The sequence below is a fragment of the Anas platyrhynchos genome, chromosome 24, assembly GCF_047663525.1.
Source record: "Anas platyrhynchos isolate ZD024472 breed Pekin duck chromosome 24, IASCAAS_PekinDuck_T2T, whole genome shotgun sequence".
NCBI classification, from domain to species: Eukaryota; Metazoa; Chordata; class Aves; order Anseriformes; family Anatidae; genus Anas; species Anas platyrhynchos.
In genome coordinates, this window is record NC_092610.1 from 332,063 (window position 1) to 358,403 (window position 26,341).

The 26,341-nt window shown below is 50.1% G+C and overlaps 1 protein-coding gene across 3 annotated transcripts in view; it reads left to right on the forward strand.

Annotated features, from left to right (window-relative positions):
* Positions 1 to 23,810, forward strand: part of RUNX3 (RUNX family transcription factor 3) — a 59,126-nt gene extending 35,316 nt beyond the window's left edge. For 2 of the 3 annotated variants that reach the window (XM_038167360.2, XM_038167358.2), the window contains 2 exons: positions 8,903 to 9,067; positions 20,194 to 23,810. In XM_038167360.2, coding sequence (XP_038023288.1) covers positions 8,903 to 9,067; positions 20,194 to 20,717 — 689 coding nt within the window. In that variant the 3' untranslated portion in view covers positions 20,718 to 23,810. The remainder of the gene's footprint in view (positions 1 to 8,902; positions 9,068 to 20,193) is intronic. The other variant, XM_038167359.2, reaches the window with a different exon arrangement.
* The last annotated feature ends 2,531 nt before the right edge of the window (positions 23,811 to 26,341 follow it).

A 26,341-nucleotide genomic window follows, 5' to 3' on the forward strand; every position in this document is an offset into this window, starting at 1 on the left:
TGGGACTCTGAGTTCACGCGGGAGTCCTTGCAAATCAGTACTTGCTGTGAAGCAGGGTTTCTCTGTGTTTATTCCCATCTCTAATGTGTTTTGATCCCAGCGGGTGAATTTGAACCCTTTGGTATCTGCTGAGACCGTCCAGGGCATTGTTTTCTTGCAGAGGCAGTTTGGGACTGCTGTTGATACATGCATCGCAAGCAATTATGTTAAACTACCTCCTCCTCTAATTTCTTATAGGTACTGCTATCCAGTTAACCCCTTCTGGGCAGAGACAATGTGTAGGGGGAGTGAAGGTTTGGCTCTGGGTTGGCAAAAATCACTCGGGAAGAAAAGCAGATGGGCTCTGGGTTTTGGCAGGCCAGGCTGTGCAAGCCTCCATCCCCACTCACCCCTCGGCTGGGTACGGAGCTGTTCCCGGGTTGCCAGGGGCTCACGGAACCTTCCTCAGCAAGAGCAAAGTTTGCTTGGCTGTGCCCAAAGCAGTGGGTTCACATTGCCTGGTCCTTTGGTGTTACAGTTTAAGGCTGTAATCCCAGCGTTGAAAGAAGTATCAATAGAGCAACCAAAATTATATGGGCTCCAGTAAATTCACTCCTCTAATTATTTTATTTGGTGCATATGCTAAGTTCCACCTCTGCTTTTATAATCACCCAGTGTATCACAACTTCAAAATCATTTCACTTAAAAATGATTAGTATTTTCTAAGCAAAGCAGTATTGGGAGTCAGAACAGGGAAATTATTTTTGCTTGCATTGTACAAAGAATCTTTGTTGAAATTGGTTGCAACACCTCCTGCTTTTGAATGCTTTGGAAAACCCCAGGGCATGATTCTCAGCTGAGTAGGAGAGCACACCTGATCCTGGTCTGGCTTTGGACAAAAAAAAAAAAATAAATCAGAATTGTAGACAAGACATTGATATTGTATCTGGAAGAGATTAAACTGGAGCAAAAGTATCCTCTGGTGGATGTGGCACATCTGGAGAATGAAGTATCATTGAAGGCTACTTCCAGAAGGATGTCAGTGGTGTTTTGGTCTTGGGTGCAGGGGCAAGTTGTGTCAGCTGCTGTAAAAATAAATAGCAAAATAAATTTCTGCTGAATCCAATGGGTGAACCAAGCAAGTGCAAAGGGATGAGATGGGACAGCATGCAGGTGCCAGGACACCCTTCCTCCCCCCAAAAAATGAGTATTTGTGACAAGGCTGTTGGCAAGCTTTGGTCCTTCACAAGGGGTGTCCCAGCAATTTGTCCTGTATCTTATTTTATCTGTTTGTAAAGTGAATCTAATAACCTGGCGCATAGTGGGTGACATGGGAGCACGATGTGTAAATGGAAGCTTCTGTTGGTGAGAATTTGTTGAACTGCAGCTAGAACTGCATCTTGCAGGTGTATTGACGCATTGCAGCCCCACTCCCCTTGGGCAGGATTTGCAAGCTCAGGAGGACAGTGCAAAGGGTCGCAGACTGAAAGAGAGAAAAAAGTCAATGCTAAAAGGCAAGTTTCGTTTCAGGGAAGACAACAGCTAAAGGACCAGAACTATCAAACAAAACCACAAGATCACATCAGATATCAAGGCAGGACACATCTCGTTTCTCCCTCCCGAAAGAGCTTATCAGTGCAACCAATCACTTTAATGATGTGGTGGAGGGAGGAAGAAGATTTGACTCAGAATGAGATGAAATTTAGTTCCTAAGACCCTGCTCTTCTGCTGCCGGAGACTAGTCACCTGTTCTGCAATCACCCAGAGATAAATCATATCCTGCAGCGGAAGGTGCTTAGACATGATTTTGCATTATTTTATCTTACTCTTTCCAGTGAATCTATGCGCTGTAGTAGGAGAGGGGAGGGAGAAGCAGCAAGCAAAGAGCGGCTCCGGTGCCTCCAAGCCGTCGCACCAAGGATGACAGCAGTGGGAAGGTGCCAGCAGCCGAGAGCTGCGCCTGCTTGCTGGGGCTGCTGTTGCTCTCCCAGCTGCACGCCTCCCAAAAGCACGTGTGGAGCAGGCAGCTCAGCGGCATGGAGAGGTGAGCCTGTGCGTGATCCCACTGCTTTGGCTCTGGAGAAGCAGCGTTGTACAGAGGCCTAGGGGTGCCATGCTGGCAGCATTGCTCTGGGACTCTCACTTACAGCATTGCGCTGTGAGTGCTGGTAAAGCTTGGCAGGAGCTGTACTTATCTGACATACCAGCTGGTCTCTGGAGATGGAGCTCAGGGCTCAGTCCTGGGATTGGGGGATATTACTATTCTAATGCCAGGGCTTCGCTCCAGCTCTGTCCTAGGGTAAAGGGGAAACACGACGCTCAGCATCCTCAACCTTGGGAAAGTTTGGATCTGACCCGGGTTGTGCTGTGTTACTGAGAGCACAGGACTGTCTGGCAAAAGCTCCTACATCCAGTTGTCTGCTGTACGGCCCCACAACATCAGGTGCATCTCGTGTTTGTCAGCTGTAACAGCATATTCCTTGCACAGGTTTGAACCCAGCAGATGGTCCTCCCTGTCCAGGGCAGAATATCCTAACCCAGGTTGCCCAAAGGAATTTGATGTGCTTGCCCTAATGGAACAGGTTATTAGATGGGAAAAACCAGCTATACTGGTACCATGCAGGTCCCATTTCAAGCTGTTAGATAGCAGGTATTAACTCACTGCCTGCTGTAAATTGGCATAAATCCACTGATCTACCTAGTGACAGCTTATATATATGTGCACTTGAAAATCTGATCTCAGACTAGACTGAGGCAATACCAGCTGGATGTGCTTGAGATGTGTCTGCTTCCTCCCAAGTGCCCAGCCTTGAAATCGTTGAATCAGGGTTTTTGCCTAATTCCATGAGAACTGGATCACAGCCCATAATTGAATTTTGCCTTCCTGGAAATGGGAGGAAATGCAGCAAAGCCAGTGAGGCTGGTGGGTTTTGCACCCTCTTATGAAAGCTGCTGTATTTCCTACAGATGTGCACTGATCTGCTAGTTTGTGACATGTGAAATTTTCAGATCTTCAGTCAAAACCTTTAAAAACCTCCTAATTGACTCCGAAGTCTCAGAGCCAGATTTTCAAGGGTATTTAAGGATGGAAAAATACAGGAAAGCACTTGTGGGGTTTTTCAGCAAGGCACAAGCAGGCTAAATGCTTAAACCTAATGATTTTTACCCAGTTTGTTGTTGAGACTCCCACCAACTTTACTTGCGCTTTGAAGTGCTTTAATTGTCCTTCAAATCTAGAAAGACTCAGTCTTCCTGCTGAAACCCTGGGGATGGGGAGCCCATATTCTTCAGGATCTGTGCTGAAGCTGCATCAAAATTTGGATGCGAAATTCCTTTCAATTGGAACGTGGGCCACAGCTCTTGCATTGCAGGAGGTGTTGGAACTGCTACCCAAGATTTCTTTTTAAATATCTGAGTTAATGCCCTGCTTTGTTTTCCTTCCAGAGGGATGAGTTTTTGGGTCTGCTGGTGTAATAAAAGGCTAGAAGTACAATAGGATTTATCAGAAGCTGCCTGCTTGCATAGCCTCCCACCACAGGGTGGACAGGGAGAGAGGCAGAGGCAAGCAAAGTCAAGGGACTAACCCACAAGTGAGAGGAGATTAAGGGCTTGCAAACCAGCTAATCAATACCAGCCTGCATATAATGAACATCTCTCCCACTGCTGTAGCTTCAGACAGTAAAAACCTACTGTAAATGCAACATATCTCTGTGCTTCCTGCCAGCTGGCCGGGAGCCAGCGTATTTCCTTCAAAAAGAGGGATATTTATTTTCATCCTTTTAGAGGCAGCCAATTCATCTCAGACCACCACCAGCTAAAAAAGCTTTATAAATTAGCAGCCTTTTTAAAATTCTCTCCCCCACCCCCTTAAATATTATTTTCCTTTCGTTGTTCAAGTCAGTGTAAATCCTCTGCCAGAACATGCGAGCCGAGGCGCATTGCGACACACTCGCCTTTCTCTCAAAGCTGGAGAAAGACAGTAGCGGTAGTGTCTCACGAAAGCCAGAGGAAACCAAAGCAAAGACTCGCCGTGACCGATTCTCTTTCCAAATGGCGTAAGCAGGCTAACTTCAAACATGTGAATAATGAGTTATCTGTGCTTGACTTTGTTCGGCAGCAGAAGAGACAGTTCCTTCTAACACTTTCTTCCTTTCCTCCTGCTCCCTCCTGTGAACTTCTTTGCTTTCAGAAGCGGGCTGAAGTAGCACTGGCACTTGCCAGCTGCTGCTGCTCTCTGGAGCTCAGCAGAGCTCTCCATCCTCTGCAGAGACATCGTGCTGGAGTCCTTTCCAGCTGCTGGTGCCGTGAGCAGTCCGGCTCCGCTGCCCTGCCCTCCCTCGGTGGCCATGGGGCTCCACCACGTGCTTCTTGGCTGGGCATTTCCCAAGGTGCTTGAGCTGGAGGTGGGGTTCCCAGGAAGACCTGAGGGTCATCCTGCGTTGCTGGTGTGCAGAGATGAAACCACCCGACCATCTGTTGTAAGGGACAGGCCTGATGTTCCTGTAACACAGGCCTTTCACATGTGGCTTGTTTCTGGAGAACATGCTGGGACTTGATAGTCTAGCCGAGGCTTAGACCAGAAAAAAATTCAATGCACTGTAGAGGATTGGTGTGTCTCTCTGAAGTACCTATTTTGAGGGCTACAAGAGAGATTTGAAAGCTATTTTGTGCATTGAGATGGAGTTTTATCCACCGGTGATTGCTTTCTTGTGGTCTCTTTTCATGGATGTGTAGTAACTAAGCCATTAGGCTGTGCATGGCATGGCTGCACAGCTGATCCGGGTGTACTTCTCAGCTGGGCTGCTAGGGTTTGAGCAGCACTGTGGGAGAAGGATGGTGGGAGCTGGCAGCTGTGACAAGCCCTGCTTTGAAGAGGGACATGCTAGGGGTCCTGTGGCTGCTGATGGCTCATCTCAAGCTGCTGTGGCATAATCATAACCGAGGCACTGTGCCCCAGCCCACACTACCATCTCCTGGTTCTTGTCTCCTCCTCTGTGGAGCTCAGGAAATGATCTGCAAATGCGTGTGTTAATAAACACACACATACACACACATACAGCCCTGAGCTGAAACGCTCTGCATTTCCTTTGCTCCATCTTGCCGCCAGTGCTTCGCAGCAAGACGCCTGGGGAGGGCCAAGCCACTTCCCACCATCTGCTCTCCCTTCCTTTGGTAGCACAGGGTTATGGCAGGGGACAGGGATGAACGTGACACCCGAACCCCGACCTGCCGAGGGCAGAGAGCGTGCTGTGCCAGCTCCCTGCCTCTCTCTGCCGTGACTCCATCTGTGCCTACGCACAGATAAACCAGGGGCCAGGACCCCAGGTGCCCCAGGGGGCTTTACAAGTTGCCCTAGCATCTGTACTGGGCCAAATCAAATTTGCAAGCTCTTGGAATCTGGTATCATTCAAGTCATGAAGTTTCTGGAGCCCCTTTCTACCTTTGGTCAACGTTATATGCTGTACCTAAGCAATCTGGGGAAATAATCTGCTCTTGTTGAGCGCTGTAGACACCCCCTACAGCCTAGAAGCCCCATCCTAGCTTCCATTTCAGAAGCCATGTCAAGTTGCACACTCTTAGAAGGATGAGCAGGGTCTGTCTGGGCTTTGAAAAGTTTTAATGCAAGAAAGCCTGTCTTTAAATCATAGCTTTAAGGACCTGAGCTTCATTGCAGCAGGAAACACCCAAAACTTCCAGTATGCATCTTATTACTGGTTTAAAGTGTAAAATGCTCATTGTCTCTTCCAGCAGGGAAGTGCTCAGTGGGACTGTTTGTTTGCTATGCTGATACAGGTCGTGTTCTTATCCCAGGAGCTGAGGTGATCTGTCAAAATATACATCTTGTCATACTGAATATCAGAGTTGACTGACTTGGAAACTTGACCTACCTTCAAAACCCACATTCCATTGACAAGAAGTGTCCAAGGTCAGCAGCTGCCATAGAGTTATAACCATAAGGCTGTTGTTTCCATGAGCACTGACCTGTGCAAGTTGGTGCTAGTGCAGCCGGCTGCATGGCCATGGAGGGCAGGAAGCCGCGCGATGGAGTAAGGTGCTTGCACTGGGGCAAATGCAACACAAAGTTTCCAACACAACAGCAGGTTTTGTACCCAAAAATTCACTGTTCAGGGTGATGAAGACTTCTCAGACAGATTTCTGGGGCTGAGGTCTGGAGCTGTTTGAAGTCGATTGAAAATCCACCCACTGACTTTGTGAGGCTTTGAGTCAGTCCTTGGGTTAAGCTAGAAACCACCTTCCTTTTCTCTAAGGTACGAGCTATTGTTCATTTGACGGCGTTGGTTTCCTCTGCATGACAGCTGTGGGTAGATGGGGAAGGGCCTTTAATGAAGCCAACCACTGCAGAAATTAAAAAGCTCAGGTTGTTCTGATGAAAGAAACCCATTAATAGCAATTCTCTCTTGCGTGACAAAGTCTGACGTCCCTAGCTCTCAGTGACAAGCGGCAGGAAGTCCTGGGGAGACAGCCTGTACCAAACAGAGTTGGTAGTCCGCAGAGCTGGTGGTTTTTAACTCGTTTGTTTCCTCATTTCATATAGCTCAGTGCTGCCCAGCCCCAGCTCCGTTGATGGAGTTATGACACTGCCAGTGCAAACTGGAGACGGTCTGGGAGAGCCAGGAAGGGTCCTGGCCTCACTCCTCTGCTCTGAGTTTCACTCCTAAATGAGACCCATTCTTTGCTTTGACTTAGTTTGCGTCAAGTTTTCTACTTTCTTTTTGTAGGAACAGTCCTAGGTTTGAGGGTGGGGGTTGCTGGTAGTTGCTGTGTCTGCCCACAGACCGTCCCCTTTCAAGGGTTGTGAGTACAGCACTGGTATTTACTTGAGGCCTAAAAACCCTGTGGGTTTGTGCCTGTGTTCAGGCAGCGCAGGGACCAGAGCAACCACAGTGCAGCATAGTACAGCCACATGAAGCCCTTGGTTAGGTTGCATAGCTGAGTAATCTTTAAAAGCATTATCAACATAGACATCACTTGATTTATTTTTCAATATTTTCTCTGTCACATGCTAAACACTACTGCAGGATTGGGTTTCAACTGAGACAGAGGCAGGGACATTTCCTTTAAATTTCTGTATGACTTGGTCTTTGCAGTCCTTTTAGCTTCTCTGCTAAGCCCTACCTGAGAAAACTGTTAAAGGAAAAACTTAAACTTTTTTTTTTTTTTCTTGTATGTTCAAACATATATTGAAATAATAAAATGTGGGCCAAAACAAGACACCTCACTGCACACGCTTTCCCCCTTGGGGAAAACACAAACACCATGTGAGTTGCTGCTTGTGTGTCTCTGAAGGCCCTCAGATAAGACAGAGATGCCTGAGGTCTAGGGGCTCACAAAGATTAGAAGAGATCTTTTATGGTGTTGATTTGAGGTTTCCTTGGTTTACTTCACACAGCAGGGAAAATGCATTTTCAAAATACCATTGGGTTTTGCTTTCTGCTGGGAGTCCTTTCGCAGCAAGTTCTGCTCGCTGGCATTGGCATGTTCTTGTTGGGGCTGCAGTTTTGCTTGGGAGCAGCCCAGGGACAGTGGAGCTCAGGGCTGGTGCAGCCTCGCAGGGTGCTGGGGTGCAGTGGAGTGGCCCTCCCGCAGTCATGGCTGTGCCCTCCCGGCTGAGCCACCCAGCACCTCCATAAGCAGCCCGGGAGCGTAGCCCCAGCACGAGAGCCAAGCAGAGGCAAGATCAGAAGATACCAGACGCCAGGTTTAAGGAGGGGAAGTCTGGGGACTTTCTGTGACTTTGCTACAAACTGACACCGAGCTCACACTAAGCAGATGTGAGGGGGAAGGGTTGGGGGGGGGCATGCAAGCAAGAGGTGGCTGTGTTTTGTGCCTCTCAAGAGCAGCAGCATCGCTGTTTTCTAAAAGCCACGGAGATCTCAGCTGGGTGGGTGCCGGGCCATAGAGCTGGTTCTGGTAAGGTGCAGCTCTCAGGAGAGCCTCCCGTTTCCTTCCCAGCCCCTCTCTGGCCTCCCTGCCAGCCTGCACACCTCTGGTGCCCTGAGCTCTGTGCTCGGCTATGCCAGGATCAGGTGTTTGCCACCTCGTGGAGGTACCTTTGTGACTGGCGCAAAGAGCCAGGGGCACTGCATGGCTGCCTGGCTGCGGCAGGTGAAGAACAAGGGAAACCCAAGGGCTGAACCCAGCACTGGTTCAGAATGTAAAGCTGAGGCAGCTCCAGCCTCGCTGGAGGCCCTCCAGCTTTGTGCGGGTGTAACTGAGACTGGAATCCGGCCCAGAGAGAGTGAAGCCGTTCAGTGATGATTAATATAGTAAAATGCGAAAGTTATGTATCAAGTGTATTTCATGCGCCTCTTGCCTCAGGCCAATTAGCATAAATTTAATAATTATTGCCCTGTTCCAGCAGCTGCTACCTAAGAAGCTGGGAGTGTTTTACAAATGCTCATTAGTTGCTGCCCTGCCTCAGGGAGGTAGGTGAATAGTCTCCCCGTTTCACAGGCTTAGGAGAAGAGGAGTGGAGAAGCGAAGTGACACAGCTGAGGTGCAGTACCGTGGGGGGCTGTTCCCAGGCCCCTGCAGCCCCCTTGGCTCTGGCCACATAGGCTGGGCAGGGGACTGCAGAAAGACAAGAGTTTGCTCTGGATGCCATGAGCAAATGCTGTAGAAAATATTTAAAATGCAACATTTCCCTTGCTGGTTCCCCAGCCACAGCTGTGGCAGGAGAGAGGCCTTCTCCCACCTCGTGTGTGTGTCCCCTCTCTCGTTGGGAGCAGGTGAGGAGGGCGCAGACTGGTGGTCAGGAATGGCCCACGGAGCCCCTCCAGGCCCCCACCGCATATCACAGGCCGCCTCGAGGACCAGGGCTGCTGTGCTGACACTGTGCTTACCAGGACAGTCCAGCCAAAGGGGAGCCGCTCAGACACCAGCTTCTCTTATCGTGTTCCAGGGCACAGACAAAAGCTGGAAGACCAAACCAAACCCTTCGCTGACCGCTATGGGGAGCTGGAACGGCTGCGCCAGTCCATGAGAGTCACCCCGACGACACCCAGCCCTCGTGGAACTCTCAGCACCCCAAGCCACTTCGGGTCACAGGCCCAGACTCCAATACAAGGTACCAGCCGCGCACCACCCTGGCGTCGTGCAGCCGGGACAGCCGCAGGGCTCAGGGGTCGAGCCAGGGGTGGGTGGGACGGGGATCTCACCACCAGAAGCTTTCTTGCACCCGCTGAGTAAGCAGATTACAGTTATGCTGAATTGTAAACCCAGGCGATTTCACTGAGCGCACCATTAGGTATGGGGTCTGAGGTAAAACTGAGGAGTTCCAATAGGAATGCAAGGGAGAGCTAGGCATGCTTTGAATTTGGTAGCTTCTTTGATATGAAGGCACCCGCGCAGACAGTTAAGCATCAGCAAGAAAAGGGTGTATTATACTTTACATGGTAATCCAAGTGGTTTCTTATCTTGTTGCATTGTGTTTATGCCAAGTCTGGTGATCCATCACCTAACTCCAGCATAATTCCCCACATGTATGCACACCTGCATGGGCGCACGCGTGTGTGCACACACAGGCTTTGCTCTTCCCATATTTGCAATCAGCATAGCTGAGCCCTCGGGCACTCCCCGTGGGTCTGCACTGGCGCTTGTTGCCAGGACAGTGGTAGGAACTGCCACTAGTCCTTCGGAGAGTTACCTGTGAGAGGTCAGTCTGCTAATCCCCTGCGTTTGAATTTCATCCCCAAAATAGGCATTGCATTTGAAAATATCCAGCTGCCTTGCAACTCCCAGCTTGCTGCACTTCTCAGCAACACCAGACACTACTGTGATGTATTAAGAGAGTCTGTTCTCCCACCTGCACATTGCCAATGATCCTTTTCCATGCATTTTTAATCTTGGTGTTGTTTTCCTTTGAAAATCAGCAGAAGTACTAACAGAAACTTAACAGATATTAATTAAGCAGTCTGTAGTTTGAGTTTTGGTGAAAAGTTGTGCCTCTTGGAAGGTTTTGGGCTAAAATGTTTCAAAAGCTTTTATGCTGCATTTTCAGAAGTGACATAGATGTTTGAAAACCTCAATGTCATTGGCAAAGGAGGGTGTCTCAGGCACAAAAACATGTTTGAAAACGTTACCAAGCTGTAAAAGCTACCACACTCCTCCCAACCCAAAATTACAGTGAAAGCTTAATTTATTTCTCATTGAAATGCAAATCTTTATGCTTGGAATTTTCATTGATATTAGCACAGTTTATGAGAAGAACATGGGCATTTTGTGTAGGATCATCATTTGATTTTTGTTTTTTAAAAGGAGAGAGTTTTATAGGCTCGACTCATTGGCTGTACAATAAAAAGAGTCTTGGGAGGGGGGAATGCATATTTTAAATTAGCACAGTCCCCTGTAGTGCCAGAAACCCAAAGTGTGTCATTTGGAGCAAAGAGTCAGGTGATGACACAAATTCAAAAAGAAAAATGAAACTGGCCACAAGTTACCGCCTGTGCCAAATTCCCAAATGTCAAGTGACAGCAGGAGTGGAGACACACAAAATTAGCCATCTAAAATCATTCCTGCGGAGTAAATCCAAAGTACCAGGAATGCTGCAAAATGCAGTTTGTGCACGCTCTGCTCTTGGCTCTGTTGTTTCCAAGTTGGAGGAACTGTCTTAAAATTACTGTGGGTTCTTACCAGCGTAACTGGGAGCAGAATCAACTTAGTAACTTTAATCCCAACTGTGTCCTTTTGACACAACTCTAACTATAACCAATAATAATAATAATAATAAAACCCTTTCTCTCTCACACACACAGCTTATTCACAAAGATCGTAATTTTTACCCAAGCAAGTGGAGCCTGACGCATGCCAAGAATAACACGAGAGTTAACAGGCCTGTAATTCTCACGACTTGGCACATTCTTAGGTAACACACATGAGAAGCCGATTAGCAAAAGCATAACGAGATATTGGTTAGGAGGGAATGAGGCAGGCTGGAGTTCACCCATCCCCACTGCCCCTCACCTGGGTTCTTCAAGCCTTAACTTCCTCAGTGTCCTCGCACCCCTGTGCAGGGGGGGGGGGAGCAGCTGTCCCTCCGTCAACCAACTTGCTGGCGTTGGTTGGCCTCCCAGTTCTGCTGACCCAGTGGTTTGCATGAGTGCTTCCTAATCCACTTCTGGCAAAACCTGGGCAGTGAGCTGGGATGCCCAGAAACAGCCTCAGCCACCAAAGGGGGAGTCAGGCACCGCAGCTCCTTGAGCTCAGCGCCTGGAGTTTTTTCTTTGTAGCAGAAAGTAGGAGATAGGATTCCTCTCTCAGAGGAATTAGGGTCCTTTGGAGATTCATTTGCTCTGGATGTATCCGATCTTTCCTCCCCAGGAGTGAAGGCCATTTGGCCACAGTGGAGATCACAGCAAGGACAGTGGTGTAAATGAGGAATCTGGCCCTCAGCCATTTGCAAGAATTTCAGTAAAGCAGCGCCTGGAGGTTATAAATAGCCCCCATGTAAAATGATCATCCTGAGGTTAAATGGTCTCAAACCAAAAACCTCCTGGTAAGAGAAAACCAATCGTTTCTGAAGCGCATGCCAGGAAGCACAGGAGGAGAGTGTGCTCTGCTCCAGCCGAGCGGGTGAGATTCTGCTCTTGCACTGGTTTCCCACTGCCCAGGGAGATTTTACTGCAGTGGCTCTAGTCTCACCTTACCCCTTGCAGATGAGCAGAGAATCAGTATCTTCCCATGCCTGTCTGCAAATGGGACAGACGTTTTCAGCCTTGCACATGCCAGATTTGATAGCCATTTCCACTGTTCTGGAAGAGAAAATGAGTGATCTGAGCGCAGCTGTGGTGAGAATGGGCAGGTGGGACAGGCATACCCACACCCAGCATCAGCTGGCACTCCTTTCCTGGCTGCAGCAGAGCAGAGCCATTTGTCTCCATTGAGGATTTGGCCCAATACTTCTCCAGTGAGGTCTGGAAAATGTGAGGTTTTGAAATCCCAGCTCTCCCATCTCTGCAGCGAGACACCAAGCTGTCATTAGGATGGCTTGAAATGGTTCCTTATTATGGGGCACACGATGCCAGAGCCTTGCGTGCTTACTTCATTGTGAGTTTTGTCTTCTAGTTTAAAAAAAAAAATCAAGGAGCTCTCAAAAGTGAAGCAAGATGTTAAAGAAACTTGCTTCTGTGCGCTTTTGGCTGCTTCTCAGGGCCTCCTTGCTCTGGGGAAGTGGGACGGTGACAGGCACACATCCTCCTGGGGAGAGCCGAGATGCTCCCAGCAGCCCCCTATTCTCTGCGCGATGCTTCATCCTTGCCCATGTTTCAGCAGTGGTTCATGCTGAACCGTTTTATTCCCATTGCAACAGAGGAGGACCGCCCACGCAGCCGGCTCCTGTGTTCTAGCTTTGCGGTGGAAACATCTTCAATCACTCAAAAGCAATTGTGTGCATTGTCCAGCAACATGTAGGGGCCTTGTGTACATGAGGACAATTGCAAAGTGATTTTAAATTTGATCTACTCAGTAACAGAGCAAGCTGTTTTGATTAATGCACTTAACATCCCCTTGCACACTCTTCATATTGCTCCAGCAAAACCAAATTCCCTTGACTTCACAGGGAGAACAGTAAACGCTGCATCCTTTTGCTTCTCCCAGCCTTAGTGTCTGCTAAACGGTTTTGGAGACATTGTGCTGGTGAAGAGCTTTCAGATCTCCTGATCTGGAAACAGCTCAGCTTTAACCAGTTTCATTTGCAATCCATTACTTAAAGCCAGTGCAACGTTTTTAACATAGGCCAGTCATCAGCAGAATGCTTCACCATATGCATTTAAAATAAAATCTCTCTCTCTCCTTTTCTTTTTAAATATACATTTTAGAAGTATTATATTTCTTTTAAGAAGCCTCTTGGCATAGGCAGCAAGTGCCCTATTGTTTCCGAAATGCAACGTGGCTGCTCTGAGGTTAAGTCCTGAATTATGGGCCCAGCAAATACCCTGAATTGCTGCTTCCTAATCCCTGTCCAGATCGACTTATGGTTTCTTTAAAATATCCGTTTCTTAATGGATAAAAACATTCTACCATGGGCAGAGGCTAAATTGTTTCCAAAGGAAGCTAGGCAAGCATTAGTGGGAAGAAAACATATTGTGGGATTCAGCTTCAGCCTCAAAGGAAGGAACATGCTTAAGATGGGTTTCCTGCCTCCTCTCAGCCTCTGAATGCTTCTGTGCCTGTCTTCAAACTGCTTTTCTCCTCCTCTCAATTGCATTTGCCCGCTGTGCAATGGCTATTCCTTAAATGAATTTGTCAGGTAATGGTCAAAGATGAAACACAGGCCAGCACTGGTCCGGAGCTGAGGTGCTGCTGGTGGAAATGGAAGGCAGGTGTGCAGCAGGACCAGCCGGCCTTGCCCTGGGCTCCAGGGCAGCTGCCCTGCCTCCAGCAGGGGTTCAGGCTGCACCGAGCCCCGCAGGGGCAGCACCCGGCTGGGCTGCGGCGCGGGAGCGGTGGAGCAGGGCGGGCACCCGGGCGCCTCTCGCCCACCGCTGCCGAGCTGCAGTGGGTTTCCCATGGCAGGCCGGCCTGGCCCGAACCTGCTCAGCAGGCAAGGTGGTCTAGCTGCAGGCTGGGTTGTAAATTCAGCTACTTCCTTTTATGTAGTCAGGGCTTGTTAATTTTTTTAATACCCTTTGAATACAGGTAAAGAGCAAAGCGCGGGCAGGCCGGAGGCAGTGCCTGCAGTAAGGCAGCGCTCCCTGTGCAGCCCGCCCACCCGCGCAGTTAGCACCGTTAGCTCGCTCCTCGTCCGTGCGGGACCCAGCAGCGGGGACTGAGGCTGAGGCAGCGCGTGCCGGGCAGGGCGTGGGGCAGAGCCGGGCTCGGGGATGGTGAGGAGAAGTGAGGGGCCTGGTGGGAGGGGAAGCTGGAAGAGCGTGGCTTGTTTAGTCTAGCAAAAGGCAGGCTGGGAACGGAGCTGATTGCTCTGTGTAAATACATCCAGGGCATAAACATCAGGGAGGGAGAAGAGCTAATGTAAGCTATGAAGGACAGTGCTGGCACAGGAGATGGGGCTGAACTGGCCCTGAAGCGTTAGAAGTGGGGTCCTCCCCAGAAGGGCAGGATGGGTGCAAGGAATGTCTGGGACAGGGTAAAAGCATGGACCTTGAAGGCTTTGCCGAGGAGGCTGCGATGCGGTGTGGGGGTCAGTGAGCCAGGAGCACCCGGGGCAGCCCTGCCTCCAGCCCTGCTCTCCTGCAGAGCCTGGGGGCTGCTGCCCAGCGTATTTGGGGCCCAACTGGAAGTGCCAGGGGAGGACCGAGGAGAGCATCGTTGGCTGGTTTGTGATGCTCCTGCGGTAGGTTTGGGGGCTGGGTCTGTCTGCACAGCAGCACACTGTATTTGAAGAGAATGAGAAAACTGAGTAGCAAACGTGCTCGGCGATCTTGAGGTGGTGCTTGGCGATGCTGTGATAAGCGACATGTGTGTTGTTGTGTTTTGGTTTGGGTTTTTTTTTCAGGCTCTGCAGAGGAAGTACTAGCACCCAGTTCGTGAGCCGGTTATATCAGATACAGAACAATTGCTCCATGGGTGTGTAACAACGGATGCTGTTCACACCCTCATTTTTTTTCAACACCTTCCCCCTCCCCCAAAATAAATGTTGCTCTATTTTTCGTGGGGCAGGAGGAAGGGGCTGTTTCTTTTTTAGTTATCTCTGACTGTGAAACGAATGAACTTGTTCACATATGTGACAGAGGCGTGAGAGCGTGCCTGCGTGCGTGGGTGGGGAGGAGAGCAGCGCCTTTTCTAGAGATGAGCTGGGTCTTCAGAGATTGAATGCATCTTGTGCACCTTCCCTTACAGAGCAGATTCTCTTCGTCTTTGGCCACCTGCCTCTTCATGCTCCCAGATGGAGCCGCTATGATCAGGGGAAGGAAGCAGAGAGGAAGAGAGGTCAGAAAAATGCCGAAAACAACTTAGAGGTCCAAGCATCACAGAAACTAGTAGAGAAAGAATAGCAGAAGGTATATACAGAGAGAGAATTTCTGTCCCCACTCCGTCTTGCATATGCATGCATATTATATACATAAGCATAAAGTATCATTAGTGTTTACATTGTTGTCAATCATCATGGCATAAGACAGGAAAGGAGGTTTCTTTCCCCCGGGGTAGATTTTTCATGACAATTTTGCAAGGCACGTATATGTATATAAATAAAACGGTGATATATGGCCAGGCTGCAGATATTTATATATTCTATATACATAGAGAGTTCTGTACTATCGAGTTCCTTTTAAATTTCCTTTATTCTCTCTGTGTTCCACATGCTATATGTATTTGTGTGTTTTGTATAGTTTACACACAAGCTTAGGTTTATTGCTGACTTACTGAATAAGCCACTGCATGTTCTCCACATCTCTAAAATGGGGATGTAGAGAGTAGTATCTGGGTTGATGTGGAATTGCTCAGGTTCCACGCATCACTGCACATCCCCAGCTAATCTGATGATCTTCTCGTTCAGCTGTACATTGGGCCTCAGTGATGTGCTCTGTGCACGTGCCCTGGGTGAGCTTTGTCATTTAGTTGTCCCTTGGAGCTCTTTCCATGATGTGGCACTAAAGAGGTCCTGACGTAGCTTTTCTTGCCCTTCTCCAGACAGAACACACATTTTCTGGGTTAAGAGGCAGTGGAAGCCCTCACTGATCCGATGGGCTGTACGCACTTTGGTGCCGCTGGTCTCTAAAACCACTTGCAGGGTGCATTGCCTCGGCTCCACGAGGGTTTCTGGGGACTCTGAGCAGACCCACCAGTCCTGACCCAGCATGGGCACAGGAACCCATTTCAGCCCATCCAAGAGAGCTCCTAAACCTAGGAAGGTCTTAAGGGAGGAGGCTGAACACACCCAGACCCACTCTGTGGTCTCCAAGCCAGCCTCCCCACCTCCACGCTCGCTGCCAGCCTGCACCGCCCTGCGCAGCTCCGCCATGAACCTGCCGAGCTCTGCTCCCATCGCCCAGGCGCTCAGATGCAGCTTTGCCTTTTTCTCCCTGCTGTTCAGCCAAGAAAAGGCCCGTATCGCCTCTGAGGTGAAAATAAAGCTCCTGTGTCACTTGAGCACAGTTGTTTTATCTGGAAAGAGGCTGAGCAGCTTTGAAAGTCTATTTCTATCTGACTCTGCAAGAGGGTGCACAAGGGGGTGTGGGGGTCCTCAAAAAGTGCAGATTGCAGCTGCACAATTAAGTGCTGGGGTGTGTCCCGGCCTCGGGGTCCCCTGGGCAGCACGGCCCTAACAAGGAGACAGTGGCATTACTAATCAGGGCTCTGACCTTTACATGGCTTTTATTTAATACACATTCCACACTTCCCCAAACTCCTATCCAAAACATTGACATTTCCGCTGATAGATTGGGTCAGATTTTGGAGTAGTTGGGGGGGCTCAATTCACTCTTACAATGGTTAAATTCTTACAGCTAAATGGGCTTATTCAGTTAGTGCAGCAGCTGGTGTGATTTCGAGAAGAAAATAAACATTTCCTTCAAATATTTTGATTGGCAACTGGACAACCGAAATACTCAAGCTCAGATTGCCAGGGTCCAAAAAAGCAAATGGGGGTTGGACGGCGAACAAGCAAGGCAAACCGTAGTAAATCCTCCGAGGCAGCGCTACCACGCAGATTGTGCTGGCGAAGCGCTGCGAAGGAGGCAGCGAGATGCGATTTTCGAGTGCGCTGCCGGCTGTGACCTCAAAGGGAGCGCGGGGCCCAAAGGTGCAACTTCACCGGCTCCCCGGGCATCTGCTTAGTGCCTCGCTCGCTCCGGACTGCCGCTCGGGAGCTGGCTGAGCCTAACAGAGGGCTGCTTTGTTGCCGAGCTGGGTGGTTGCGGCGGGGATTCAGGGCAACGTTTTTCCCTGGCCTCGCCGGGGCTGTCCCAGAGCCCCCCGCTGTCCTTCCGCAGCGCGGCCCTCCTCGGACCCGGGGCAGGAGGCCCGGAGCCGGGCGGAGCCGGGCGGAGCCGAGCTCCCCGCCGCCAGGGCCCGGGGACGGAGCTCGGCACCCGCCGCCCGGCCCCGCCGGGGCTCCCCCCCCCCAGCGCCCGGGCGGCGGCGAGCCCGGCGCGGCCGCGGCTCCCTCTGCTGGCGCCTCCCGCCGCCGGCTCGGGGCCGCTGCCCCCTGCTGGAGGCGAGACGGGCCCGGCCGGGCTCCCCCGGGGACGGGACGGGACGGGACGGGACGGGACGGGACGGGACGGGAGCATCCATCCCCGCGTGCTCCCGGCGGCGCAGGAACGGGGCTGGCGGCCGGTTACCGCTGCCTGACTTTAACAGGGACGGCCAGAGCCCCCCGAACGGCGTGGGAACAGAATAGACAAGTGGGGTTGGGGTTGGTTTTTGTTGGTTTGTTTTAGCCTCGGATTGGTGGGGGAAGACCGGAGCTTTGTTCTGGGAGAGCCTTCAAGCCCAAGGCCCGGTGGAGATGAAAGCGCAGCCCAGCGGTGCTGTGCGGGTGCCTCACATCTGCAGCACGCGGGGCTGGGGGGAGGCGAGCTGCCGAGGAGCCGAGTCCAAAGCCCGGCACCCGCAGAGCTCACCCGCTGCCTGCCGCTGTGCTCAGGCCATAGCTGGAGAGTTTCTAGCCTGCTGGTATCGCTGTGCTTTGCTCTCTATGCATGCAGCCTGCAATTATCGCTCTCAGAAGCTTGCGTCTAAATTAGTAGCAAATACCAATTGCCAAATGTTGCACATTCAGTCCAATAAAACATAGCCTTTAAAAAAAACCCTTTGAGCATGTTACAGAGGAAAAGGGAAATGTGCCCTGAGCATTTGTGTTTTATTTCAATTTACATTTTTCTGGACTATTATATAAGGGCACATTAAAGCTAACAAAGGAGCACAGTCTGATCACTCGACATCGTCCGCTGCTCTGGGGAAGGTGCTGAGCAGCACCCTGGGGTTTTGGGGCTGGGGATGGTGAATTTGGAGCCTGCTGTCTCTGTGTGTGTAGCTAAACAGTCTTGCCCTTTTCCTGCAGTGACCAGGCTGCATGCTTGTAAGGAGGTATTCAGAAGATCGTCTTTTTTGAGTCTTTCCCAAATTCAGCTGGGATTTTTGTTCTGTGGTCCTACCCTATTCTTGCTGAAGCTCAGGGCTCTGCTCAAATTGCTTCTTGCAGCAACTCTTCAAACCTCACCTCGCAGCACCTGACAGCAGTGCTGGTGCCACTTTTGCAGTAGCATGGCTTTGGGATGGGGCAGAGTGTTCTGCTGGCAAGCTGAGATGTGAAATAAGGTTGGTTTGCTCAGCTCTGAGCGTTTTCCGCAGTGTAGCTCTTTTCCAGCCAGCCCAAGCATGCTACCCCTCCACATAGCACCCAGGATGGATGGAGCCGCGGGTGTGTGCGTGCGGTTCATGACAGCTTTGAGCTGCTCCTCTCTTATCTCACACCAAAGCCGCAGCCACATTCACAAACCAGGTGCTCCCCTGCCTTTCTCCTCCATGGAGCCTGCGTGGGAAGGCAGGCGCTGCCGATCGCCCGCAAACGGCTGGAGGGGAGGGTGGCGCCTCCCCTCCACTGCTCCCCTGCTGCAGGACTCACCTGGACCAGAAAGGGGCTTCAGGTCAGATCCCCTCCCTGTCTGCTCCTCCAGAGCATGTCCTTGCCACTAGTTAGCTAGAAGGGATTAGCTCAGGTGTTTTTTTTTTTTTCCTGGGGAAATGCTGCAGGGACTGGTACACCAGCCCTGAGAATTTTAAAATGCTTTGGCATAATAAATATATATATAATACACATCCCTATCCATACACAGCTAATATGCAATCATATATCTCTGTGTGTCTCTGTATATACACACACTTATGTAAAAATAACAAGTGCTTCTATCATATTCATCTCACACATTTTCTTGTTCGGAGTTGATTCAAAACCCAGCCTTATGAGACAGACAACCAACACCTAATAGCCTTTCTGGCTAGGTTTGCTCTTTAGAGCTAGGCAAGCTTTTATGTGTTAGCTCTGAGCATCATAAATATTCTCATGTGCTGCAGAGTCTGGCACAGCAGAATTTTCCCCCTGCTTTGGAGCAGTGTGTCTCATCCTGCAGAGTGTGGGGAAGAGGAGGGCCTGCAGAAAAGTCTCTGAGACCAGATGACATCCTGCTACCAAAGCAGAAAGGTGCAACATCCCTGCCTTTAACGAGGGAAAATAGTCTTAGCAGTAAAGAGAAAGCCACCTCCAGCCAGCCAAGAGCTCTGAGCACAGTACGTCAGCCAAGAACTTTGGACTGGAACTGTTCTTTCTAGAGATTTTTGTTTTATGGGTGGTGTTAAAAGGCTGAGAAAGGCACAGTAGTAGCCATTTATAGCCATGCCTTCCTTCATAACTAGCGCCAGAGCTTAACGTGAGCTACTGAGGTCCAGAGGACAGGGGTTTTGCATCTCTGCTGGGAGAGCACAGCTCATTTCTCTTTGCTTCCCACAGAGGACAGGACCCAACAGCACCAGGCAGAGGTCCTGTCCAGATAAAAGCTGGCTGCAACCCACTTGACATTTATACCCCTAAGGAAAAGCACAGGGGCTCCATCATCTGTGGGAGCTGGGTAACATCCCCACCACACTGACCCAAGCATCCCTTCCCCCAGTAGAGGAAAGCCTGAATTTCTCACTCTCTTTATCCTCTTGGAAGGAGAAAAATACACAGAGAAAAGCAAGCAGAGGGGTTGTGTGGCTCCTAGCTTGGGAGTTTTCAGCTGTGTGTTTATCAGCTCCATCCCCTGATGGTATCAGCACGAACAGGCCACCCACAGGAAGGCTTAGCAGCCTGGTCTGGACTCCAGCTTTTCCTCTCTGTCTCCGTGTGTGCGTGTATATACACCACCGACTATCTCAGGGACCAGCCGTCTGGGGCCTGCATCCATTTATTTACTACACAGCTGATGTAATGGCTAAACATTTTTTTCTATGTTTATGGGGTGTTTTTTTTTAATCTGCCAGAGACGAATAGACCCCTAGAGAAGTCAGCTTAATTGTGTCCCTTCTTGGATAGGAAACAACAAATTTTAGGACAGGAAATGGGAACAAATTAAACAAAATGGTTTTAGGATTTTTGTATTTAAGTTTCCCAGCTCTCTTCCCCAGCAGATCTTAGAGATGTTTTTCCCTCTGACTTTTATTCCTTGGGCAGGGGATGACCCAGGACACAGGGCAAACTCTACAAGCCACCAGGAGAGTGCTCTAACCACCCGCTTTCTTCTCCCAACCCCGCAGGCACATCAGACCTGAGCCCCTTCTCAGACCCCCGGCAGTTTGACCGCTCCTTCCCGACGCTGCCAGCCCTCACCGAGACCAGGTTCTCCGACCCACGGATGCATTACCCCGGCGCCATGTCCGCTGCCTTCCCCTACACCGCAACGCCCTCTGCGACGGGCATTGGGGGCATCAGCATGACCAGCATGCCCACCACCACGCGCTTTCACCACACCTACCTGCCGCCCCCTTACCCCGGCTCCACGCAGAACCAAAGCGGACCCTTCCAGGCCAACCCCTCTCCCTACCACTTGTACTACGGCACATCTTCGGGCTCTTACCAGTTCTCCATGGTGGCAGGTGGCGAGCGCTCGCCCACCCGCATGCTCTCGTCTTGTACAAGTGCTTCAGCGGGGAACAACTTAATGAATCCCAACCTGGGCAATCAGAATGACGGCGTCGATGCAGACGGGAGCCACAGTAACTCACCGACCACCATGACAACTACAGGGAGGATGGATGAGTCGGTCTGGAGACCCTACTAGGAGGAACACAGCTGGGCACCCACCACTTTAACTTAATTTTCCACCATCATGTTACTCCTTTTGGTAGTGAATGCAGCAAAATGAGACCTAGGGAAAAGGTAAACCAAAGTCTCCCAAACCAAAAGCAAACCAGGATCCTCTACATGGAAGCAGGGCAAACGTCAAGCGAAGATAAACCAAGACCTATGTTACATTTCAAGATAAGCGTCCACAAAGCTTGAATTTGTCGCTTGATGTGGTTCCTTTCATTTGTTTTTAATATGTGGATTGTACATAGGAAAGAAAAAAGATGTGTGGAATCAGATATTTGTTTATTGCAGAACACTTCTCAGTCATCTCACTCTCATCCCCATCCCCACACAAAGCATTCAAAAGTTAAGAAAACCTTGTCCTTCTGCAAAACGTTTTAGAGAAGAGAAAGGACCAGGAAATCATCCGAACCATCTCTCTGCCAGTGCAGAAAGACTGAACTGAAAAAAAAAAAAAAAGAAAAAAAAAAACGAAAAAAACCTTTGTCTCCTCTCAGTCCCTCCCCACCAGTTTAAGGCTCCTGACTACCAAAGATCCGTGGGACGATGCCAGAGCCACATGCCGCACGTGAGAGTCTGGTTTACAGCACAGCCGTGGGTTCTCGGGAATGCACGGAGGCTGCGCATTCCTCGTGGGTCAGACGGCATCAGCCATGTGAACAAGAGCTGTGATGTGATTATTATTATTCTTTGTTGACGACAGAGGTTGTATTGTTCATTTTTGTCATTGTCGTCATTTTTAAAACAGTAACGTGGCTGATTCTGTGCCTGACAGACCCTCCCCTTTCCTGTATGTTTACATATGAGATGTACTTTTTATGAGATGTGTTTTGTTGTGTTTGCTCTTTTGTCCTGACCTCACCATTCAATTCTTTGCCCCTCTTTAGCAAATCTCAGTGATGGTGTCTGAAGCGAAGGCAGTGTTCAGGACAATCCAAGGTGTGTGAGATGCACTTCCAAGCAAGCGTGTTACCTGCAGAGTGACTCAGAAACCTTTGGCATGACCCTGCCACTGGTCTCTGGGTCTTCCTTTCATTCTCTCTGAGTGGCTATACATGCAGCTGGTGGCAAAAGCATCATATTTCTGTTATGATTCTTTCCCATGTTTTCACCCAGAGTGGATTGACACATGATGACTTTTTTCTATTTAGAAACAACTTACACTTGTCAGTTCATGCTGAACGCTCTAACTGAGATTTGGAGAAAGGAACAGTTTCTACGCAGTCCCTTTGGTGGCGGGAAGATTGTGAAGCAATGTTACCTGACGTTTTCCAACCCCTTACCCTCCTTTCCGTTCTCCCAAGTGACATAGAGCGCTGATATCTTGCTGTAGATGAATAAGCTGAAGAGCAGGCCCTTAAAGCTACCACTGGTGCACTGTTAGCTGGTTGGATTGTGTGGCATCTGGAGGAACCAGGTCCCTCAGGCACCGTGCAGACACAGCCCCATAGCTGGTACCAACGAGGCTGTGACCTGAATGAGACCGCACCAGGTGGCAGCAGGCAGCTGGAGAGGTGGCGGTGCTTCCCCCAGGCCGAGCTGGTGGCCTGGCCCCAACGCACGCCGCAGGGTTAAGCCGCCTTCCACCGGCTGGCCAGGCTTTCTGCTGGTGTGCAAACTGGGGCTGGGTTCTGGGCTCCCCGTGCTGCAGGGCTGGTGGCGCGTGGGCAGGATCCTAGGAGCGTTGGGGGGTGAGCTGCACCCCACCGCCCTGCAGCACGGGCACAGGACAGCCCCCAGACTCCACTGCTACCAGTAGCCTGCACCAGGTCATATTTTTTCCACATGTAGGAAAATTTAAACCTTCCAGCTGACCTCCCAGTTCCTTCTATTTTATGCCATTATACCTATCACCAAATCTCAGTTGTAGCTTGTCAGCAGTCAGTCGAGATACAGAGTATTGTAATTGCACTACCACATAACGACTGGAGCAAGACATCCTGGCTTAGTTGGAAAGCTGCGATGACCACTCACGAGTTAAACAAGCAACTAGAGGAACAACTTTTTAAAATAGAAAATTTTAAAAGCTCTACCCCAGCAAAACTGCAACATTTACTTCCTTAGCAACAGGGAGCACCTCTCCGGTGCTTGCCAGCTGTAGAAACTGGACCGCAGCAGCAGCCTGTGTTTTGATGCATTTATGTTTATCATCCAACCACGCCACTGATTGAAAGCACAAAGAAAACAAGGCATTCGTAGTACTAGGTTAATTTAAGACTGTTCATAATGAATTTTTTAAAATGGCAACAATGTTATTTTTATGACATATTGTCATATGAAGGTGTAAATATATGCACCTCTATTGTATGCAAATGGTCACAAAACAGGCCAATGTTTTTTGCTTTGCACTATAATTTGCTTTTTTAAAAAAATGCACAATTGCTTGTACAGTAAAACCCCTTTGTCTGGCTCAAAGAATATTTAACTATAAAATCTAATTTTTGGTCTTATTTGTTATAATAATATAATTCTTAAATGTGTTGAAGGATCCGATTCTTAATAATGCTTCTAATACTTGTATGTGCAGGGTAAAATGACAACAACCAACTAAGGCGTTGAGAACAGAGACATTTGTAGATAAAGAAGGCTAAAGTTGTTGGTTTTTTTAATGGTGTCTTACAATGGACATTAAAAAAAATGCTAGTGATACCAAATAATGTGGTTATTTGTGTAATATACCAGCCCTACTTGAAGGTAATGCCCTATATTTAACATGTAGCCCATCTTTTTAACCTGTAGCACTTGTCACTGGGGTGGGGGGGAGGTGGGGAGGGAGGGAGAGGACGGGGAGGGTCTGCTCCTGTTGAAGTCGTTTGAAGAAGCTCTGGCTGCTGACATCTCTGCCGTGCCAGCTTCCGTGAGAGCAGTCGGGCTCCTTTTTGTTGGCCAGGCTTGTGAACGGGTGGGACAGAGTTGGTACGAAGCCACAGCACAGTGGTCAGTTCTGCTTTTCTATTATCGGTGTCGATGTTCTTATCCAATGTACATGATTATATTGTCAGGCCTTCGTGTAATCATTTTAATGACTTTCCATGTGGAATAATAAACGTACGGTTACAAGTCCCCCCGTGCCTCCTGCCTGCTGACTCCTTGCCCGCAGCTCTGCAGGTCCCAGGTGCTGCATTCCGCTGGGAAGGGCCCGGCCCCTGGCCCAGCACCCCAGGGCCGCTGCCTGGGCTGGCGGCCACGGCCGCAGTTTGGCCAGAGCGGGCGCAGTGAGCGGCCCTGGGTGCCTCACAACTCAGGCACATGCCCACAGGCTCTGGCCAGCTTTCGACTCTCCTGAAATCCATAAAAAAGACTCCTGCAGCCTTCTGCAAGACCAGACTGGGCCCTGACCTGGAGAGCTTGGCAGGCGTTTCATTCCCAGCAAAGTTTAAATATCTCCCAGGACCCGGTCCTGTCACCACGCTAAGGACTTCAGCCCCTTGTCCCTGTTCTCCACGGGCCTGGGCCCCTGCCCTGCGCCCCTCCCTGTCGGTCATTGCCAGCACATGAAAGCTCCGGCACAAAGCCCACACCGCACCCAGCTCCCACGCAGCCCAAGCCCTAAACCCTTGTCTCTTACCACTCACCTCCAGGACCCCACTGACAGAGGAAAAGCAAAGAGCACAGCCCCACAACAGTGTCGGATGCCAGCGCGCTGTCTGCCTGGAAGCCCGGAGGAGCCAAGATGAGACAAATGCAGCCCAGGCACTGGCCACGAGCCGAGCACGGGGATGTCCAGCAAGGGTGGCAGCAGCGGCACTGCAGGGTAAAGCCGGCACCTCGTGCATCCTGCGGGCTGGGGCAGAGCCCTGCTGCCCCTCGGCAAACAGCTCCGTAAGTGCAGCCCGCAGCGGTCCTTGTAAGGGAAGAAAAGAAAGGGAAAAAAGGAAAAACCCAGACAAAAGCACAATAAATGGGTGGGGCTTTGTCGGAGAATGCTGCCGCACACCCCAGTGCTCACTGGGGCACCTGTTGAAAAAGGCTTTGGGAGGGCAGAACAGGCAGAACAGAGCCGGTGGCTGTCCAGGGCCAGGGCTCCCCTTCCAGACGCTGCTGGGCTCACCCAGCACAGGGAGGACACAGCAGCAGCTGAAACACGGACCGGAGGCACATGCAGCTCCGAGAGCTGGCGATGTTAAACTTACCCAACACCTGAAGGCCAGATGGGCGTTATTTTTATACAGGCCACCTACCAAGCACAGGATTCAGAGAGCTGCAGATGCTGGGGCCGCATCTTGCCCAGGTTTTTCACCACCATAGTGACTTCACAGGGAAGGCTGCGCCCACAGAAGCTGCAGTGGGGTCTGGCCGAGCTGAGCGCCCCGCGGCTGCTGCTGGTGAAGGGGTCGGCTGAGCACCGGGGCAGAGCGTGGTGCCGTGCAGCAGCTGCAGCATAAACATTTTTAAATTTTTTTAAACATTTGTGATTTTTCTTTCACAAATTAAGACGGGGGAGGATGGGGGATGACACAGGACACACATCACTGAGGCTTTGGTTTTGAACGTTCAGATATTGAACTGAGCAGAGTTTGTGCTAAAAAAAATCGTAAGAAAAATGAAGAACATTTCCTTTGAGAACAAAGCTAACAAAAGTCTCAGTTACACCAAAATTTTATTGTAGTCTCTTTCCAGACCAAACTCTAAACCCAGTCTCTCTTTTAATAACAGTTTTGTCTCCAAACTGCCCATCTTAGAAATAATCTTTGCACTGCCAAAAGGTTTATAGGCTACCCAGGGCACGTGGGATGGAGCTTGCCTTGGTGCAACGCTTACAAGGCCGTGGGACCTTGCCTTTCCCTCATCCCAGCATTAGCGAGCTGCCGGTGGGCAGCACCATGAGGACACAGTCCTGCCCCTCCAAAACAGTGGGGCCAGGTACTCGTGTGAGGTGCCCATTGCCCTGTCTGCAGCCCCAGAACCCTGAATGTCAAACCCTGCTGAATGCTCCTGCTCTGTCACAGCTTCTGTCTGCATCTGCAGGCGGATAATCCTGCTGCAGTGGATGGGGGCTGCTGGTGTTCTTCTTGAATATGGCCTATTTAGAAGCTAAATGGTAGAAAACATGGAAAATTCATTAGGGTGTCTGGGAAAATGTTAGGTTACACATCATTCGCTTCTATTTACTCAGTGGGACTTCATGCTTTGGGGGAGATACATATTTATACATGTATTTTATATGTATGGGCTGTTTTTATTGATTTTTTGTTCTGTTGTTGTTGTTGTTTTGTTTTGTTTTATTTGTTTGTGTGTTTGTTTTTTTTTCTCTCTCTGTTTGGTTCCCAGACAGACACACATGTGAGCCCTTCACTTCTCACAGGCTCTTCAAACCACGAGGCAGCTCCTGCCACGACAGTCCAGCATTCACTCCCTCCCCAAAACAGAGCTGCAGCTGCAGCCCTGCCCATGTGCTGCCCCACTTGCACACATGTGCCACTACTCACCCCCCTGCCAGTACAGTGCTGATGCTCAGCATCTCTCAGAGGCAGCCAGTGCCTTTGCCATCTACTTGGAAAAGTCAGGAGCTGCTAAACCAAGGCCATAAAGGGCAAAATGCAGCCACGCCAGGACCTGCTGGCAGCAAGCCTCGTCTGGCTGCTGCCGCGGTGC